This window comes from Melopsittacus undulatus, chromosome 4 (genome assembly GCF_012275295.1).
Source record: "Melopsittacus undulatus isolate bMelUnd1 chromosome 4, bMelUnd1.mat.Z, whole genome shotgun sequence".
Classification (NCBI taxonomy): Eukaryota; Metazoa; Chordata; class Aves; order Psittaciformes; family Psittaculidae; genus Melopsittacus; species Melopsittacus undulatus.
Window position 1 is genome coordinate 80252857 of NC_047530.1, and position 18700 is coordinate 80271556.

The 18700-nt window shown below is 38.3% G+C and overlaps 1 protein-coding gene across 4 annotated transcripts in view; it reads right to left on the reverse strand.

Annotated features, from left to right (window-relative positions):
• The window catches only part of SLC35F5 (solute carrier family 35 member F5), a 36326-nt gene extending 24414 nt beyond the window's left edge, over positions 1 to 11912 (reverse strand). The window contains exons 1-6 of one of the 4 annotated variants that reach the window (XM_031053001.2): positions 11815 to 11912; positions 8926 to 8996; positions 6568 to 6649; positions 3927 to 4068; positions 2664 to 2807; positions 196 to 258 (exon numbers count right to left, since the gene is read on the reverse strand). In XM_031053001.2, the coding sequence (XP_030908861.1) occupies positions 196 to 258; positions 2664 to 2807; positions 3927 to 4061 (342 nt within the window). In that variant the 5' untranslated portion in view covers positions 4062 to 4068; positions 6568 to 6649; positions 8926 to 8996; positions 11815 to 11912. Of the gene's footprint in view, positions 1 to 195; positions 259 to 2663; positions 2808 to 3926; positions 4069 to 6567; positions 6650 to 8925; positions 8997 to 10839; positions 11134 to 11782 lie in introns of those variants that run through there. The other 3 variants (XM_005153773.4, XM_031053000.2, XM_031052999.2) reach the window with 3 other exon arrangements.
• Between the last annotated feature and the right edge of the window lie 6788 nt (positions 11913 to 18700).

The window sequence follows — 18700 nt, forward strand, 5'->3', positions numbered from 1 at the left end:
TTATTGAGCTGAGAACCTGTATTTCTCACAATAAGCAACACCATTATTTGCAACACTTATTAGTAACATCTAAGTTGGCAATTCCCTTTGCCAAAAACTATTACATTTAATATGGTCATATTTTAAAAACAGTAAGTTTGTACAATGGTGTCATGTTATGGTAAAGCACTGACATTCACAAATTAAGGCACTTACCAGAGAACTGTTTACAGTGTTATCTGTTGTACAAGCAGCAAAATAACCTTCAGCATCTGCAAACTAATTACAGAACCTTAAATCAATAATATATCAAGGCACACTTATTAATAACTGTGGGGCTTTTTAGAATAAGTTTTTAATGCCTTTTTTTCACAGTTCTATTGCAATTTCTCCCTCTAGGCCTCCTCTCAAAAAAATCAAGAGGGTTTATAAGTCCAGTAAGTAGTTTCAGTAATTCTTTGTATCTCCTGGAAAGCCCCATTCAACTACCCAGGTAGCAATGCAGGATCAGGCTGTCAGAATGACAAAACTGTGAAGTTTAGTCTTAGCAAGACATGTTTCACTGGATTATTGTGCATGTGTTGACAACAGCCTCTTGATTCTTCATTTTACTGAGGCAAAGTTCCTTTGCATAAAAACCTGGAACTCTGCTTTAGTTTTAACAAGGCTTAAACTAGGATTGGGTCAAGTGTAATTTTTATTCTTCCTTTCTTCACATTAACAAGCACTGCTACCCATGTTCCCCACCTGAAGCTTGCTGTTCTACCATGCTGGTAAGAAATCTATTAAACAAGTCCTCTAATGTAGAAGACAGCATAAAAGTAAAGTATGAGTGCTTAACTTAGAAATCATTATTGAAATAAGAAATCTGTAAATGTAGTATTTTTGTTCAAGATTAATAAACAAGGTATTTCACAGGCACTTGTAGTAATTACACAGTTAAATGTTTAACTAAACTCAGGAAGTGGGTGTGTGGATATAAATAAATAAATCAAATCTTCTACCTACACCCTACAGTCCTGTCTCTGCCTGTTCTTCTGAATTATGCTGACACCAAAAGTAACGGCTATTTCCTACAAATTATTTTAAAAATTACTTTTTGTAGGATTAGAAAGATAATGAGATCCCAGTTGTGCTGCCATGAGTGACACACACAAAATGTGACTGACTGAGCACTCTTAGTCATGGCTGTCCAGCTCATATTATTTCCTTCTTTGACATAGCACTACACAAGATTCAGTTGGTCAAGATAATTACTACAATTCACACTAGGCAACAGCCACTTATTCTACTCAGATTAATAAATTTGGTCACTATAATTGTTCTGTTCAACTAATCATTCTATAATGCTTTCATCACCATTATTGGCCATTAATGCCAGTACAGAATCTGTAAATTCTGCTTATTTCCTGATTATCTTACGAAGACCCTGAATAGCATCAAGTCTAGCATTTGCCATAGTGTACACAGACACTTCAGGTTAAAGGCTGACTACCAAAACTTATTTCAAGATATCAGCCAACTCTAAATGTTCTGTATGTTTAACATGATTTTTTGCTTATTTTAACAAAAGGTTTAAGGGGCTTGTTTTGGATTTTCTTCCTCTTAGCAGTGCTTTGCTGTTCTGGGGTGGGGTGCCTTTTTGTTTGTTGGTTGGTTGGTTGGTTGGTTGGTGGTTAGTGGGTTTTTTTGTTTGGTTGGTTGAGGTTTTTTGTTTGGTTTGTTTGGATTTTTTTGGGAGGGGGGTGTTATAATTTGGCGTAATGTCATGTAACACTTCAATTGAAGTCTGCTGCTCCTACAACTGTCACTACCAGTGAAGTCTAATATATCCAGAACTGAAATCAAATCTCCTTTCACACAAGCTACTTCCTATAAAGACATGTTGATTAACAGCATATTCTTGAATCACATTTTCTGTTATTTTAATGTGAGATTAATACCAGGCCAAATGCCTCACTGCTTCCCAAGTCCTGCTGTTCAGCACTCTGAAACACTGGCACAGCATGTGCGCTCTTCTCAGCGACACTTAATTTCCTTGGAAAAGAGTATGTATTTCTGTAATATGACAGTAATTTTAGACTCTAACACAAATAATGCTTAGTTGTAGAATGAGCACCATAATGTCACTTGTGCATAAATGCTATAAAAATACAATATTAACAACAACAAAATGATAATTCTACCACTTTTCCTAAATGTAACTTTAAAAACCTCAAAACCTCTCAAACAGTTCATAGTTTTGCCAGAGACACAGAGTCAGTAATGAAAATCAACTGCAAAGTTCAAATACTGATTCCACTGGTTACAGATGCTGGAGGAATAAAAGGGAACCCACAGCCAACATGAGTTATGAGGCTCATAAGCTCTTTTTTACAAGAATTATCTACTGCAACTGTCCAAGATAAAATACCAGGCTAGATGAACCAATGGCTTGGCCCAGTGAAACATTTCTTAGGATTCCTGAAATGCTTCATATTCCTCATTTACTTTCTTTTCTTCTTCTTACATGAGTATTATTAGGATTATCATGTCTTCCTGTGCCATAATTTAGTTTATAATTGCTTTTTTGAAAGCACTATTTTACAAATATGTAAATATTGTTTTTTTCTAGTCTCTATTAAGGTTTTTTTCTATACAAACTTGAACAAATATCAAAACATTTATAGAGCTAAAATACTTACAAAAGCTGCATGCCTTCCACGAAATCCACGAGTACACTGTTGCCTCCATGGTTTCCAAACAATAAATCCCAAGAGGTATAGAACAAACATGGATGTTTTTGCAAATGTACTGAAAAAAGGCTTGTTGTATTTTGTAAAAACATACTGCAGAAAGAAAATAATTGCAGTATCCAAAATTAACAATTAGGTGAGAATTCACAAGATGAACGAACAGGTTTTAGACCAGAACAGTCTGATTCCCAAAATGTCAGTGCTGCAAGTATTGGCATGTGTGACCAAAAGACACAAGGGGCTGTACTTATTCTGGTATCCTCTCCCAAGCTATCATAAATGCCAACAAGAAGGCATTGAGCCATTTTGTAAGATACAATGCCACTGGAGAAAAGATACTCATTACTTGTATCTAATCAAGCAACATATCAATCAATATTCCACTGAACTCAAATAGTACTGAAAATGCATTTACATACAAATGTTCTCTAAATGAAAGACCACTTCTATTAGCAATAGCACAGTAAGCACAAATTAGACATTACTTTAAGTAAATTTTCAGTATCAATAGTAATGACACCAGCTGACAGAAAAAAATGTTTTATTAATATAATAGCATGTTAAGTGCAAACATTTTTATATGCTTAGTTTAAAAACTGATATAGAATGTAAAAACTTAATACCCATTCAGAAACATAAATTTCCAATAGTGTATTAAAAACTTGTTTTCCATTGCTAAAGCTTTAAGTCCTAAAACTCAACATGAAGTAAATACCAGATTAATTTCAAGGCAGAATATATGAACTTGGAAATGACAAATTTGTCTGCAATTATAGGGTTTAAACTCCATGATCAGAGTCCTTTGGTCCTAGACTTCTGTATGTTCTGAACTATAATCTAACACACCACCTACCCTGCAGTATTACAGCTCTTTTACTGTTTCTTGACAAGCATATGGGCATTATTTTAATCAAACAGGCAATAAACAAAATTAACTCCCTAATTACACAGTTATAAGCTTATGCTGTTTAATTTTTATATCATCAGTAACTTCCTCTATCTTGAAAGCAACAGTTACAGAGCTGAGCTTGTCTGTACCTTTTAGTGAATGCAGCTTAGCTCACTAACCCAAAAGATACAATGTTCTGGTACTGAAGAATTAATTAAACATTATACTAGAAACACTGACTGTTTGAGTGATCATGCTTCTGTTGCATCTTTCTCTTAAATAGGCTTTTATTTTCCTTTTAAGGTGCACAGAACAATACTTACAGAAGTGAGTTCTGAAGAGGCAACCCAGATCACGTCAACAAGGAGAAGAATGACAATTCCTAGAGCCATTCGCCTACGTTGAGTGGATGAACTGCTCTGGGAGCTCATTCGATTCATGATAAAAACCCACACCATTTGTAACCTATTCAAGATTGATAAAGGAATAAACCCCAGAAGATCACAACCAGTGACTGAAAAAAAAAAAAAAAAAAAAAAACCAAGAAAAAAAACCCCAAAACAACAACCCACCCAAGAAAATCCAAAACAGTGGGGGGGTCTATGTTTCACAGATATGAAATAGATCCACTATGCCAGGAAACACGTTTGTACTTCTTAAAAAGCAGATCTTTCACAGACCTGGCATGACATTTTCAGAGACATTAGAGGCAATGAGAAAGTAAATATCATCTTTTCAAGGATTTATCAGCTGTTCTGCCACTGAAGGAAGTAAAAGTAGGTAAAACATTTAACACCTTTCTGTAATTTCTATGCTACAAACTCTACACTATTTGAGACCACTACATTTTTGTAAATTCTGATACTCTAAGCTGACTAGAAATTAGTTTGATGTATTGTGTCAAATACAATTCTACTAAAGGTAGTCAGAAACATGTTTAAAGTTCAGCATTCAAACATTTCCAAAGACACAGCTACCCATTTGGGTAAATTATGATCCCTCAAAGAATAAAGTGATTCAAGAAGGAAAAAAAAAAAGAAAAAAAATCCAAATAATATTTAAAAGTAAACCAGTTTATTATTTTTGCTACAGATTACATAACATACCTTTCTATTTATCATCATGAATTCAAAACACTGGCTATCTTTGAGAACACAAGGAACTGAAATTCATCTTTACAGAGCAGCTCCTGACTCTCACAGTAAATAAAAGTGATCTGCTTTACTAATAAAGTTCAGTGAATTTAAATTACACTGTTTTTCCATATGTAAATATATACCCTCTTTTCATTATTTACAAATTATTTATCACAGTGCCACAATGTCTTCAGTAAGGAAGCTACATTTCTTTTTTCCCAGACTAGCCTATTCTTTAGTTTGATGATTTAAATGCCTACACATGCACAAGTGCATTTGAGATCACTACACTGTTTCCAGCCTTGACTCATGCCCCTCCTTTGCAATACACTCTGCCATTTTCAAATTTTGACCTTTTTTCCTCCATTTCTCAAAGGGCTTATTTCTAAAGAAAAAATCAACAGGCAGAGTTCCTGCAATATCATTATACCACTAGATCTGTGCTGATATATTCCATGTGTGGGCATCAGTTCTGGATAATTACTCTGCTTTTCTGATAAAATGGTGGAATTAACAAAAGAAAGCACAAGCCTGTAAGCAGGGAGGGGCAAAGTTATGAAAGACTCAGCAAGGTACTGAAGTTCTCTCAAAGAGAGAATAAATAGGGATTTTATGTTAAACTTGAGTAAGCCAAAAGAAAGATTTTCATGCTTGAAAGCTTATAAAGGCTTTTTCAGTTTTTATGAATTGGTCTAGTAGATACTACATATTACACTCTACAAACTTTGCCTTCATGTTATTATGACTAATAGCCTACAAGCCACTATATTATACATAGCCTACAAATTGCTCATGTCTTTGAGTAAATGCATCAAAAATGGAATCTGGGCATAAAGAGTTCCAAATGAGCTAGAAAGAAGAAATCTTACTCCTTGTCAGGCTGCAGCACAACACATTAATAGTGGTAAGGCATACCAGAAATAGAAATCACTCCAGCCTTCTACCAGTCACATGCTGCAGGTAGGAGGGGGAGAGGTAGCTGGAGACAGGAAGCCTGATCAACTTGATGGTTCTGCATCAGATGCTTGCACCCCTAGCATTCTGTCCTCACCACAAACTGCTTCAAAGCATATGGCACGCATACACTGTGCTTAGAGGTCATGCACAGTTGCTTAATACTGTACTAAACTTGCTTACATTAGGCTCACACAAATCCCTTTCCTTAGCAGGATGACAGAATATCTAATACTTCTTAAATAAGAAGTCACATATAAAGTTATTCAGAGTGTAAGTACATATTGCACCATTTCTTTTCTACTTATAAGTAAATTTGAAAATTCTAATTAAAGAGCCCATACATATGTCTTGCAGTCTTTTATATGCTACAGTAATAGCAGCTATTACTGTATTACTGAGTACAAAAATGTCTGTTTAATATTTCTGTGTGCTTAATATAGCCCTTTGTTTGGTTCTTCCATAACAAGTAAAAAAGCTTAACTAGAAGGAGTGACTACAGATTTGGTCTTCATGCAGCACAGTGCATCCTGAAGCTAGTAGTCAACTTAAAAAAAGTTACTTAATGCGCAACACTAAAATGCCTATAACGATCAGCAGAAAAACAAAACCCTGCTGGAAATTATACACTAAGTTTTAGGACAGAATTAAAACCTGTGAAACTTCACACAGAACATAAAGATAGATAGAAACTACTACTTTGAGAAGTTTTTAGACAGATACATTATCCCCACTCATTGACAAAATATCAGTATTCATGAACTCGGAATGAAATACAATTCCACATAACTCTTACTAGGCCTCTGTATCGATGGTAATATGCTCTGACTAAAATGAACACAGGAAGAAAAAGATTTGTGTTTCTTATACATACCTTCCACAATAACTGTAAAAAAAAAAACCAAACAAAAAATGCTAACAGACTTCACACATCACGTCAAAGTGAAGACAGTCTCCTAAAAAGAAAAAAAGAAAAACAGGCAAAGCTTGAAAAATGGTGTGCATGTGTCTGTGATACACTTATCCTTGCAAGATATCTTCTACAATTTCAAGCTGCGAAAGTGCCTGCTACAGTCCAAGTCCTAAATGTTGGGGACAAACAGATACAGAACCTTAAAAACTCTGGCCACATCAAAAATGCTACCACGACAGCATTGAATTGCAAGAGAATGGGATTATTTACTGTTTTTGATATTTCAGTGAATATGATCCCATCTTTATTCATTGAAATAATAAGTTTACATGAGAACCAAGAAACTGATAATGTTAAGGTCCAATTTTTTAAGCTATGCACAGAAAGGCCCTATTTCTTAAGCCAACATTCCTAAGCAAAGAATTTAAAAATTAGAATTATGAAGGTAGTGGAAGAGCATATAGGCTTTTTGGCTTTAAAATCGTCTACAAAGATAAGGCAGCTCCATGTTACTTCTTGTGGAAACCCAGTATCTTTTCTTAATTCAATACAGTATTATAACCATAGCAAAACAATCAAACAAACCCGCAAACAAAGCTCATCTAAAACTTTTTTTTTCTTAACCCAGATCCTATAAAGACACTCAATAAAATCCACTTTGTTATGTAGGGAAAGGAACATTATATATAAAGAACTTAAGGAAAAAAGTGTTACACTACACCAGTCAGAAGGCCATCTAATCTGCAATAATTTGCAAATCCAAATGCTGGCAAGTATATGGTACTCCAAGAGAAGGCGAAAGAGAACTGTAACTGGCAACCAGGAATACTAAAGCTGTAAGTTTTACTGCCTGGAAGTGCTGGTTTGTTTTTTTGTTGTTATTGTTATTTTTGCTGTGGGTTTTGTTTGTTTTGGGTTGTTTTTTGTCTGGTTTGTTTTGTTTTGCTTTGTTTCGTTTTATTGTTCATGTGAAACCTTGCTGAACTCTGGCTTCAGGTTATCCTGTATCAACAGGACATACCCTGTATAAACAAGTCACAAACCAATGTGCAGAACAGAGGTAGCAGTTGAGGGCAAAGCTAAATGCTTACCCTAAATTTTGCCTTTGATTACCTGTCATGCATGGTGGAAAGCTTACAATAGGAGGCAAAAATTACATTGATGCTTTTCACCTACTGCAAATAAGATTAAAAGGTAGTCTATAAAGATGGACCACACAAGCCTATGATTCAGCTCCCACTGAATTCAAGATTTACACACTGCTTAGCATCCAGCAGGTTCAAGCCCTTTATCACACAGTTTACCAAATGACCATAGATGGTTTAAACAAATAAATACATAAAAATGAAGATGTAGTTTTAAGACACAGGCATGTGGTTATCTACCTTCTGTACCACAAAGCCTATGCTCACTGTAGATCCTGAATATCTGTTTAGTTCAGTGCCCTCACATACAAAAAGTAGCTGCTGGTCATATTTTTCTTATGCTACCAACCTAATTAAAGATTAAGATCAGTATCTCAGATAACCAAAATTTATACCATAAGACTTTTATCCATACAAAGCTCAAAATAACAAATGCACAAAATAACAGTTTGTGCATGTCTGGTTTATGCACATAAAAGAGTTGAACATAAAAATAATAAAAAGAAACAGAAACCAATAAAGATGCTTAAAAACTCTTCCTTCCATGAACACTAAACCAAATATCACTAAGGGAAAGAAACTATTCAGTCGCTTACTTTTGACCCATACTTAATCTATATTACCTATACTCATGTAACAACGTACAGAACTTGTACCTAAATTCAGTTATTATCTAACACATATATATTACCCTCTATCAGCATGCAAGATCTGCTGTGGGCTGTAGTCCTAACTAGAGTTGGTCACACAGAACCCAGTTCAATTCTTATTTCCAAGAATTAACCCACTTCAGGATAAGGATAAAAAAACCAGCATATATAATATCTAACACCTAAAACAAGACACTTCTCTCTAAGGACGCTGCTTTACTTTTTACAAAACATTTAATTCATCAATTTCACAGAGTTACAATAAATTTAAGCCACCAGAAGACATATAAGCTGAAATAGAAAAATTTAAATAACTACAATATTCTACTCTATTCAATACAGTAGAAAATTCAGCATGCCTGCCTTTCATTTCCATTATTAGGAAATAAATATGCTTTCCACATGGTATAACTTTAAAATACCAGTTGAAATTTGTCATTTGAAGGAAGATTCAAATTAAGAACATTTCTTAATATCTTTTTATCAGCAAATGGCATGGAGGTATTTTTAAATATTCTATTTACCATTTTAACAGCGTTAAAGTTGATGCTGTCGTCTTGCAGAACCATTTTTCAGCCAGTTACATCAAGACCTTCTGCAAAAAGAAAAAAAAAATCTACTTAACTTCCCTTGTCATAGCATTGTATTGTTTTTAAAATATCACAGTATCTTAGATCATTTAAGCTGAATCACCATTTTGACTTATGATACACAAAAATTTAAAATGGTATTGCTGTGTAATCTACAATGTATGTTCACTTCGCTGATAACCCTGAAGCCAACCAGCTGTCCAACTCTCCTGTTCTAAACATCCAGTAAGTGACTTCCTAGGACAGGATGTATAACACCACCATTGATACTTAACAGGCAATCTTATTTCTACAGCACTAAATATTTCTTTGTGCAGATTATAATTTTTTTCATATTCAAAGTTCTATCACAAAAGAGGAAAAAAAAATCATAGTAAGTTCACAAAATATGAAATAGCTTTTACTGTATCGACAATTAGGGAAAAGAACATCATAAGTAAAATTACTGCCAAATCATTGCAAAAAAGAAGTATTGCTTATAGCTGTTCTATGAAGAACACACATACCCCTCAAAAAGAAAAAAAAAGTAAATAATAACATGAATAACAAGAGCCCCAGAATAGCAGCTCAGTCACAGACCATGGTGCAATTCAACTTGAAATTCTTCCTTGTGTTTACTCAAAATTATTTCATATACAATTTGAAAGACAACATACCAAGATAAGGTTTGCATGCAGAAGAAATGGTTTTAGTTTTTCCAGTTATACCAGCTGCTCCAACAATACGAGTTCCCCGATACATCCTCATCCCTCCCACCCCCACTTAACATATACAGTCATCAAGTGATTTTCATTTTATATTTGATTACTTTTGAGATAAGATAAACAGAGACACAGCTTTGAGTCTAACAAGAAGAAAGCTGAAAGTAAATTGGCATTCTACATCCATCTCCTAAATCTGGAAAGGTATAATATACAACATAATTTTAACACAACTGACCTTCACCCAACTTTCGAGGGGCATCACACAACAACAGCAAAAGTAATAATCTTCAGAAAAGATGGAAAGGTAAACCCCATGCAACATGGCATTCACTACAGCCCTCTAATCTTTACTCAAGTAAAGTTTCCCGTAGAATCTGCAGAATATAGTGGAGGAATTGACCCCAATAGAGAAACTGAAACCAAGTTTTTCATGCCAGTACTGAGTACCACAAGTAGAGGTCACCATTCCTAGCTAAACAGAAAGTTATATGAGACTTTAAGTTTGCACAAAAACCACGTAAAATTCAGTATCAAAATGAAAGAATTCAGCTTAATGTAATGAGATGTTTTAACAATCTGGCAGTGCACAATGTAGCAGTCATACTACCAAACTGTTCTGGCACAGCGGGTCAAGGAACACATGAAAAAGTTTCATGTTCAGCACTTACTCAAAATTGATCAAAGTTACAAGTAAATTTTCATATAAAAAGAATAGTAATGCAGAATACTAACCTATTGCATACTTGGGAGTCTTTACAACCTACCACACTATCTAACCATATACTTCGCAGATTCATTCCTACAGCATCCCATCATGACTACAACCCTGTTTGACATGAGCATCTATGATCACATTGCGTTAAAAACACACTAGTTTCAGGTTAGCAAAGTGGAACCGACAGTGCCTTCCTTCTTATCCTCTTTCAATAACATTAGAAGAGAACCTTAATGTCAAGCGGCTGAGGCCTCAAGTGTTTCCATGCACAGAACAATCTCCTAGCCAGCTGTAACTATACAGTTAATATTATATATATAATATATAATTGAATTATAAAATATAATATATGCTACATTATATACGTTATATATATCATATATATAAAAATAGTTAAAACAAGTGACATCCATTTCACGTGCTACCCACCTAATCCTGTATAGTGTAAGATCTAAACATATCATGCTTTATCATAGGATAAACAGTCACAGATTTCTGATAAGAGCAAGCACAGCAGATTTCAAAACTACACTTGCAGTTGAAAGCTGAGCCTTCCAGGCATGCTAGAAACAAGCAAAAGCACCACATTCAGATAAGTGTTTTCAGTGAATTGGTCTTCTTCGTTCCTTGCTTCCTGCCGACAGATACCTTCGGCGAAAAAGTAGCAGGAACAAAAAACGAAATGAGTAAATCTCCTTAACACACTCAGGAAAAAAAGTGTATGCCTGAGGAGAAAGAAACAGAGTGCAAGCTCTGGAAATCACAGAGGAGGAAGAACGAGTATCCGTCCTGGGCTCGCACGTAACGCAAGAGACCGCAGGGGAGACGAGACGCAGCGGAAGTAAGGGAAGCCCGAACCTCCTCGCACCTCAGGCGAGGCTAGACTGAGACCTCGTCACCTGCCCTCTCCCGAGGAAGCGGGATCTCTCCACACATATCTCCTGCTTCCCCGGGCACGACGGACACCCTCGCCTGACTGAGGCGAAGAAAGTGCTTCTCTAACGCCGCTGACACAGACGAGAATGGGACGCCGCCGAGGTCTGGTAGCCGGAGGCGAGGGCGACACACGCCGCCTCCAACCACCGCTAGACGCCGGGAACGGACGGTGGGAGAACGACCACACACCCGGGCGCACGGCAGCGGCACTCCTAAGCTCGGCCTGGGCCGTCCATGAGAGACGTGAGGGGGCAAAGTTCCCCTCCCAAGGCGAGGCAGGGCCCGGTTTCGCCCCCATCACCCCGCGGGCCGGGAAGATCGAGGCCTCTTGCCCGCGACACCCCCGGCGACAGCTGACAAGGACAGTACGGCTGAGACAGCAGCAACCGCGGAACCTCGGCCCGCATCCTGCCGCGCACAGCCGCTTGGGGCTCACCGCAAGCCCCGTCCCAGCGACAGCGGAGGTACCTGAGGCCGCGAAGGGGCCCAGAGCTGCGTCCTCCAACGGCACCACCCGCTTCGCTTTCCTTTCCTTTCCTCCCCTCCCCACCTGACTGCCCGCCCTCTAAGATGGTGGCTTTGCGAGAGCGGCCGAGAATCCATCTCCGAGGCCACGAGCGAGCTGCGGCCCCGCCCCGCCCACAGGCCGGACCCATCGAGCCGCTCGGCCAGCCGCTCGCCACCCCTGCCTGCTGCCATTCCCCTGCGAGCGGCCGGGAGGGCGTCCGCGCCCTGCGACCTGGCACCGGCAGGCGGTGTGAAGGAGCATCTCGTTCCCCAGGCTGCCTGTCGGCTCAGGCATTGAGCTTCCATGTTCCGCTGCGCGGAGGTCTCAGGTGCCGGCTCGCACTGCCTTGTAGCTGGTAATGGCCGCCGCCCCGTCGGGAACGGGCAAGAGCCAGGGCCGCAAGGAGGCGGAACGGAGCCTTACTTCATGTCTTCCTTGAAAATGCTTACCGGTGCTGGGCTCGCCTCCGGAAGGGTGGCAGCAAAGGGCTCCGCCGGTCGGTGGCTGGGCCTTCCTGACCAGTGGGAACCGGGAGTCACTGCTGCTCACAACGACGGTACGCCGCCGCTGGGATGCGTCTAAGTGTGGTGAACCCGGCCTTTTGATAAGAGCAGGTGTATGCAAGGGACTTTTTATAATACCAAGTAGTGATAGGGCAAAGGGGGATGGCTTTAAACTGAAATAAGGTAGATTTAGATTAGATATTAAGAAGTTGTTCCCTGTGAGGGTTGTGAGGCACTGGAACAGGTTGCCCAGAGAAGTTGTGGATGCCCCAGCCCTGGAAGTGTCCAAGGCCAGGTTGGATGGGGCCCTGAGCAACCTGGTCTGGTGGAAGGTGTCTGCCCACGGCAGGGGAGTTTGAACTAGATGAGTTTTAAGGTCCCTTGCAGCCCAAACTGTTCTATGATTCTATAACTTTGTCTCCTCAGAAGCAAGCCTGCAGCTGGGTCAGGCTTTGACACCTGTGGAACAGCCCCTGCTGTACCATCTACATTGATCATGTTTAATGAGAGAATGGATAGAATAAATCTGAACCAAGCGAGCTTTCTTTGGCTAGATGAGCCATTATCTAGCATTTACACAGCCTTTTTCAAAGCAGTGAGATAAGGTCAAATAAATAAACAGAGGAACAGAAAGACCAAGAGCACAAACTGCAGAACTAGAGGTGGAGAAGTGGGATGGAGCTTGAAACTAGTCTGTCAAAAAACGGGAAGAAGGAAAAACCAAAGTGAGCAAGACCCTTGAGAAATGACCTAAAATGCAGTGAGATGGTGGAATCTTTGTTTCATGGTCACCATTGTCCTTACTTGGTGATACAAAATTTCACAGGACTGGAAAGTAGTGGCAACTAGTTAAATTCTCAGTCTGCTTGACTATCAACACACTTTTAATAGCATAAAAATGACATAGACATATACAATGAATGTTTTGTGTTTTAAAAGCTACATTTGTGAACAGGGAGAACAACAAAGACAACAGGGAAGACACAGATTCTCAGCCTCTTCTGTCTCACCTGATCAAAAGTGATTGAAAAGCTCTGGAGAGGGGAAATTCACCTTTGAAAGCTAGCGTAATAAAGCTCAGCTTGGTTTGCTGTTCCTGCCAACTGCTGTCTCACAGTGAGTGGTAGTAGCTGGTTCTAGGGATGGCAAAACATCTGGAGATTTACAGATTTTGTATCTTTTTTTCCTTTAGTCTTCTTTGACAGTGGAAAGCATATGAAATCTCAACTGTGAATTTAAACCATCTCTCTTGAGTGTAGCTTTACATCCTCCCTGTATGCTTGTATTTCTTTTTTTTTTTTATGAGGCTGTTCAGGCTGCATCTTAATGTTGCAATGCTGCTAAATCTAACTTCTTAATGATTTGATTCTAAATATTTTGACAGAGGCAGGCAAATAGGAGACGTCAGCAGTTGAGTGTCAAGCTTCTCCGCCACAGGATGAGGCACTTAACGCTGTGGTTTCTGAGGCATATGAAGAAAAATCAGTTGACATTGTCAGAAGCCCAGAAGTTTGTACTTTACACTTAGAAATATTGCAGGACTTAGGTATTTTTAGCTCTGAAGTAATTTGCTTCCTATTGTAAAAGTTCATGTGATGATCTTGTGTCTTCTCTGAAAGAAACTATTACAACAATGATTTCTCCTCCCCCCCCCTTTTTTATTGTTCCTTTTTTTTAGCATTAGAGTTGCAGTAATCACATGTAATAAAACTATGTATCTTGAAAATATCACATATTGCATATTTATTTTTCTTGCTGTGAATATTTTGGTTACATAAATAGCACTTTTATAGGCAAAACAAAATTATATACCTACTTCCCAGCAGCACTGTAATATTTTCTATAAGAGAAAACACCCTCTATTTTACAGACCTGCTAAGTTGCACTTTAAAATTTGCATTTAGTTTCTACTCATATACACTCTGCTTATGAGAATGTAATGGCTGATTTGGATGCAATATATGATAGAATCATAGAATAGTTAGGGTTGGAAAGTACCTTAAGATCATCTAGTTCCAACCCCCCTGCCATGGGCAGGGATACCTCACACTAAACCATATCACCCAAGGCTTAACAAGTAATTCCTAAACCTATCATTTCTGAAAGCTGAATAAATCCAAGCATTACTTTTTTCAGTGTTAAAAAGGAGGTTTTTTTCCTCCTTACACATCCTTCTGTGGAACACATTTTGGCACAGCAGTATCAACTGAGAGAATATACCCAAATAGGCTTATAGATTAACCTTAAAAATATTACAATAGCTATTCTTTTTTTCTGTTTTAATGTATAAATTTATATGCATATTTATCAAATCATAAGAAGGAAATGTAACACTCTGTATATCTCATAAATAGATCTCAACAAAGGAGTTAAATCAACTTATTTTAAAAAAAGTTTCTTCAGAAGGATTTGGATCAGATCTTTGAACCATATGCCCATCTTAATGAACAAGACAAAGCAGCAGAAGAAACTGTATTAAAATACAAAGTGACAAAGTCCGGTTTGATCAATTTATGTCCTTCTTAGGAGAAGAATGTACTTTAGTGTGCAGGACTAGACATGGCATAGGATGCATGAAAGCAGAATTTTACCCTGTTCTGTTCAGTTAGACCAACAGTCTATCTAACTCAGAATTGTGTCTCCACAATGACTCGTAATGAATGCCTGTGAAAGGGGTACTGGAAACAAGACACTACAGAGTAGTTGTTTCCATGACATATCCTTGTAGTTTTTAGACGTAAATGGTTTACAGCATCCTTACCTGGAAGTCCTTAATTCAGCCAATATCTTTAATAGCTTTTGATGGGCCAATGAATTTGGCTAATTCCTTCTGTGAACCGAGTTATACTATAAAACATTAGCAATATAGGATTTATTTAGGTAGAGACTTGTGTCATAGAAGAAAATGCTTTGGTTTTTTTCTGGGTTTAGGCCACTGGTTAATAATCTTATAATTTGCAATAGTTGTTTCACTTCACCTTCTTTGCACTGTTTTTAATGTGTCTTAGAGTTGTCCTCAACTGCCTTCACAACCTAGGTTCCACTTTTCATGAAGCCATTTGTGGCAGAGAGAATGGTTCTAATTGCTGGATCATCTTCACTGCCTTCCCCTCCTCATCTAATTCTTGAGATGCTGAAATAAAAAGCACAAATATTTTTGCAATGTAGTTTTTTTATCAGCCATTACTTTCAATAGCTGCAGAAAATGAACTAGAATCAAGAGCTTTTTCTGCTTCCTACTGAACATTATTTACAAATATTAGCTAGTACTAGGATTACAGGCTAGTAAAACAACTCATTGGGGAACTTGTCACCACTTAGTTCAGTCTCTTTACTCTGCTGATTTATATTAGTAAAGAAAACACAAATCTTAATTGGCAATGGTATTTTCCAGACTGAAAATTACTAAATTGCTATCACTTAATTATTTTCAGTAGAGGAATTGTAATCATAATTTCTTTTAAAAAGACAATTTTGAAAAGCATTTGGAAGCCTATCCAAGCAAAACAAAACGTAAATGGAAAGTACACCTTTCAGAAGTGCTCCAAATTACAGAATTACCATGCCACTGAGAAAAATCATGTGCACAAGGGGACTGCACATGTAACAAGTAGAGAGTCATTTGAATATCATAGCTAGCAGAAATGATTTTGTGAGCATGGGTACTCGCTCTGTCTGGAGATGCAATCCACAAAAAACCCATAAAAAACCAGGCCTTAACAGAGAGTCAAATGTGATTTTTACTTGCAGTGAATATTCCCCAAAAAGCAACTTCCTAAAGGTCAAGTTAGGCAGTTTTCCCAGAACAAGGCTGAAACGTTAGAACTGCATGTAATCTAACCCTGCATGATCAGGAGAACACAGAATAGATTTTTATACTTGTGCTTTTGCACATTCCTGTATGAATAATCACAGTGATTCACTGAGGTTCATTGCAACAGAAGGTACTATTCAAAGTGAATTGCAGTATTGCCCAATATAGTAATAGTTAACTGATCCCTTGCTGGGCATGCGTAATATTCCAGATAAGTCAGGTATTCTCATAAGAAGGGCCTAAAGCAAAGGAACAAACATCCAATATTGATTCTTAACAGAATCAGCATGGGAGACATGCTGTTTATATATATATAGGTTCTATAGAGCACACAAGTGGATTAAACGTGGTTATTCTGCAGGGAAATACCGTTTTTCACATCTTGTAACATTAACAAGTACCCATGGTCTTTTCAATGCAGAGGCTCTTAAACTGCACCAAAAATGCAGTGAGATGTTGCACTGACAGAGCTACTGATGCTGGGCTTTGACAGTGCCTTGTTTTCAGACAGTGAGTTTTCAAAATTTATTGTCCTGAAAGGTCAAGTTGGTTGGTTTGTTAGATGGCACATCAACTTGAAAAGGCATGTAGTACCCAACATAGGTATTTGAATGCCCCTTTTCTTATGATAAGAGCTAACATAATCTGTCTATAAGGTTTTGTGAAATTTACATGTTTCTGAGCATGATTTGCCACAGTTTTTGGACAACAAAGAAAACACACAAAAAGGTAAAATACAAGTGTTTCTAAATAATCCTCTTATGAAAAGCCCTCTCAAAAGCTGGTAAACAGTGGTTAAAATCTGAACAAGTGTCTCAGAACAGAAACTGATTTTACCTGTCATACATTCAGTTGCTTGAGGTTTCAAATGAATAGCTTAAAAATCCATGGTGCCATCATATGCTCAATGACTCTTTATGCTACTGCTTTTGTGAAATGAGCCACCTGGATGAGCTCGATCCTCTGTTCTAAGCATGGATGATCTGGCACTTTTCTTGTTCTTATAGATGCCACCTTTTTTAAGGCCTAGTTTTACCATGGTGAGCTTCTGTGCTCTGCTGGAAGCCTCACTGGTTAAAGATACCTGCAATGGCTTGCTAAACTGCAAACTAGTGACATACTGATCTGATTTAGCACAGGGATGACATCTTTGAATAAAAAATTAAATACCACTAAATTAAAAATAGTGGGTTTATGAATGTTTGCAACTTGTAATGGCTGTTACTCAAATCAGTGATTTATAACATGGTGAACACAAAAGTTGACACCTAAAGGAGAACCACTGAAACAGATCAGATACTTAGAGCTGTGACTGACTTAGGTTCTCAGTTCTGTCAAAGAGTATAATAAGTCATATTAAAAGGTAGCAATACACATTTGTTCCAGCCAAGAAAGTAAATACATACAACTGAGAACATATAATAATGTTTCTATTACATGCAAAAGCACAGATTTTCTCATCATGACCAAGCTGTTATTTGGCTCCCAGGTGTGACTGTGTGGAGCTTGTGTGGTATAGGTGTAGCACAGAGGTCTGTATCCTGCTTTGCTGTTGTAGGAATCCTGCTGTAATCATTCTACTAATGCACTTACAGAAGCATTATAAAGGAACAAGACTTTGTTATAAGAAAGCACAGAATATCAGCAGAAAGATAATTCAAGCTTGACTAGTCTGATAGCTTTCTATGATGACATGGCAGGATGGATCAACGAGGGGAGAGCAGTGGATATTACCTCAACAGCAGCAAGCCTATTGACACTGTCTCCCGTAACATGCTTGTAGGTAAGCTTAGGAAATATGGGTTAAATAAATGGACAGTGAGGTGGATCAAAAAGTGGCTGCATGGCAAAGCTCAGACGGTTATGATCAGTAGAGTAAAATCCAGTTGTAGGCCTGTAGCCAGTGGTGCTCTCCAAGGATCAGTACTGGATCTAGTCTTATTGAACTTGTTTATCAATGACCTGGAGTTTGCTGATGATAAAAAGCTGGGCCTTTTTTAAAAAAAAACACAGGCTGATATACCTGAAGGCTGTGTTGCCATCCAGCGGGACCCTGATAGGCTGGAGAATCGGGCAGAGAGAAACCCAGTGAGGTTCATTAAGGGCACATGTAGGGTACTGCACCTGGGGAGGAAGAACCCAAGTACCAGTACAGGTTGGGAATGGACCTGCTAGAGAGCAGTTCACCTGAAACGTGGGAATATTGGTAGACGATAAGTTGGCTATGAGCCAGCAGCCAATAGTATCCTGGAGTGCATCTGGAGGAGTGTGGCCAACACATCAAGCAAGGTGATGCTCACCCTCTACTCAGCCACAGGGAGGCCACATCTGGAGTACTCTGTCCAGTGCTGGACCCCTCAGCGTGAGACAGACAAGGAGCTACTGGAAAGGGTCCAGCAGAGGGCCACAAAAATGATGAGGGGTCTGGAGTGTGTTTCTTACGAGGAGACAATGTAGAAGCAGGGCCTGTTTAGTTTAGAGAAGACTGAGAGGGGATCTAATGAATGCATGTAAATATCTTAAAGGTGG